Below are 534 nucleotides of genomic sequence, written 5' to 3'. Positions count from 1 at the left end.
GAGCTTCAGCCAGAGCTCCAGCCTGATCCGACACCAGATGATCCACACTGGGGAACGGCCCTACACGTGTGAGGAATGTGGGAAGAGCTTCAGGGAGAGCTTCACCCTGATCCGACACCAGCACATCCACACCAGAGAACAGCTCTACATGTGTCGGAAATGTTGGAAGAGCTTCACCTTCAGCTCCAACCTCGTCACCCACCAGCGCATCCACACTGGGGAACAGCCCTACAAATGCTTGGAATGTGGGAAGAGCTTCAGGCAGAACTCCCACCTGATCCGACACCAGCGCATCCACACTGGGGAACGACCCTACAAGTGCTTGGAGTGTGGGAAGAGGTTTCCGACCAGCTCACATCTCCTCAGGCATGAGCAGACACACACGGATGAGAGGCCCTTCCGCTGCACTGATTGCGGGAAGGGCTTCAAGGAGAACTCCGCCCTGATCACCCACCGGCGCATCCACACCGGGGAGAGGCCCTACAAGTGTGGGGAGTGTGGGAAGAGCTTCACCCAGAGCGGTAACTTGACCAC

At 57.9% G+C, this 534-nt stretch overlaps 1 protein-coding gene across 1 annotated transcript; it reads left to right on the top strand.

Annotated features, from left to right (window-relative positions):
• Positions 1 to 4: 4 nt before the first annotated feature.
• Positions 5 to 521, top strand: LOC113979378 (zinc finger protein 774-like; the record flags this gene model as incomplete). Its single annotated transcript, XM_027706786.1, has 1 exon — positions 5 to 521. A coding segment is annotated over one exon (517 nt), but the record flags the coding sequence as incomplete, so codon positions are not given.
• Positions 522 to 534: the final 13 nt, after the last annotated feature.

Source organism: Neopelma chrysocephalum, unplaced genomic scaffold, assembly GCF_003984885.1.
Source record: "Neopelma chrysocephalum unplaced genomic scaffold, ASM398488v2 Primary Assembly neopelma1_77076, whole genome shotgun sequence".
In the NCBI taxonomy this organism is placed as follows: Eukaryota; Metazoa; Chordata; class Aves; order Passeriformes; family Pipridae; genus Neopelma; species Neopelma chrysocephalum.
This window is presented reverse-complemented; position numbering and strand designations above follow the sequence as displayed.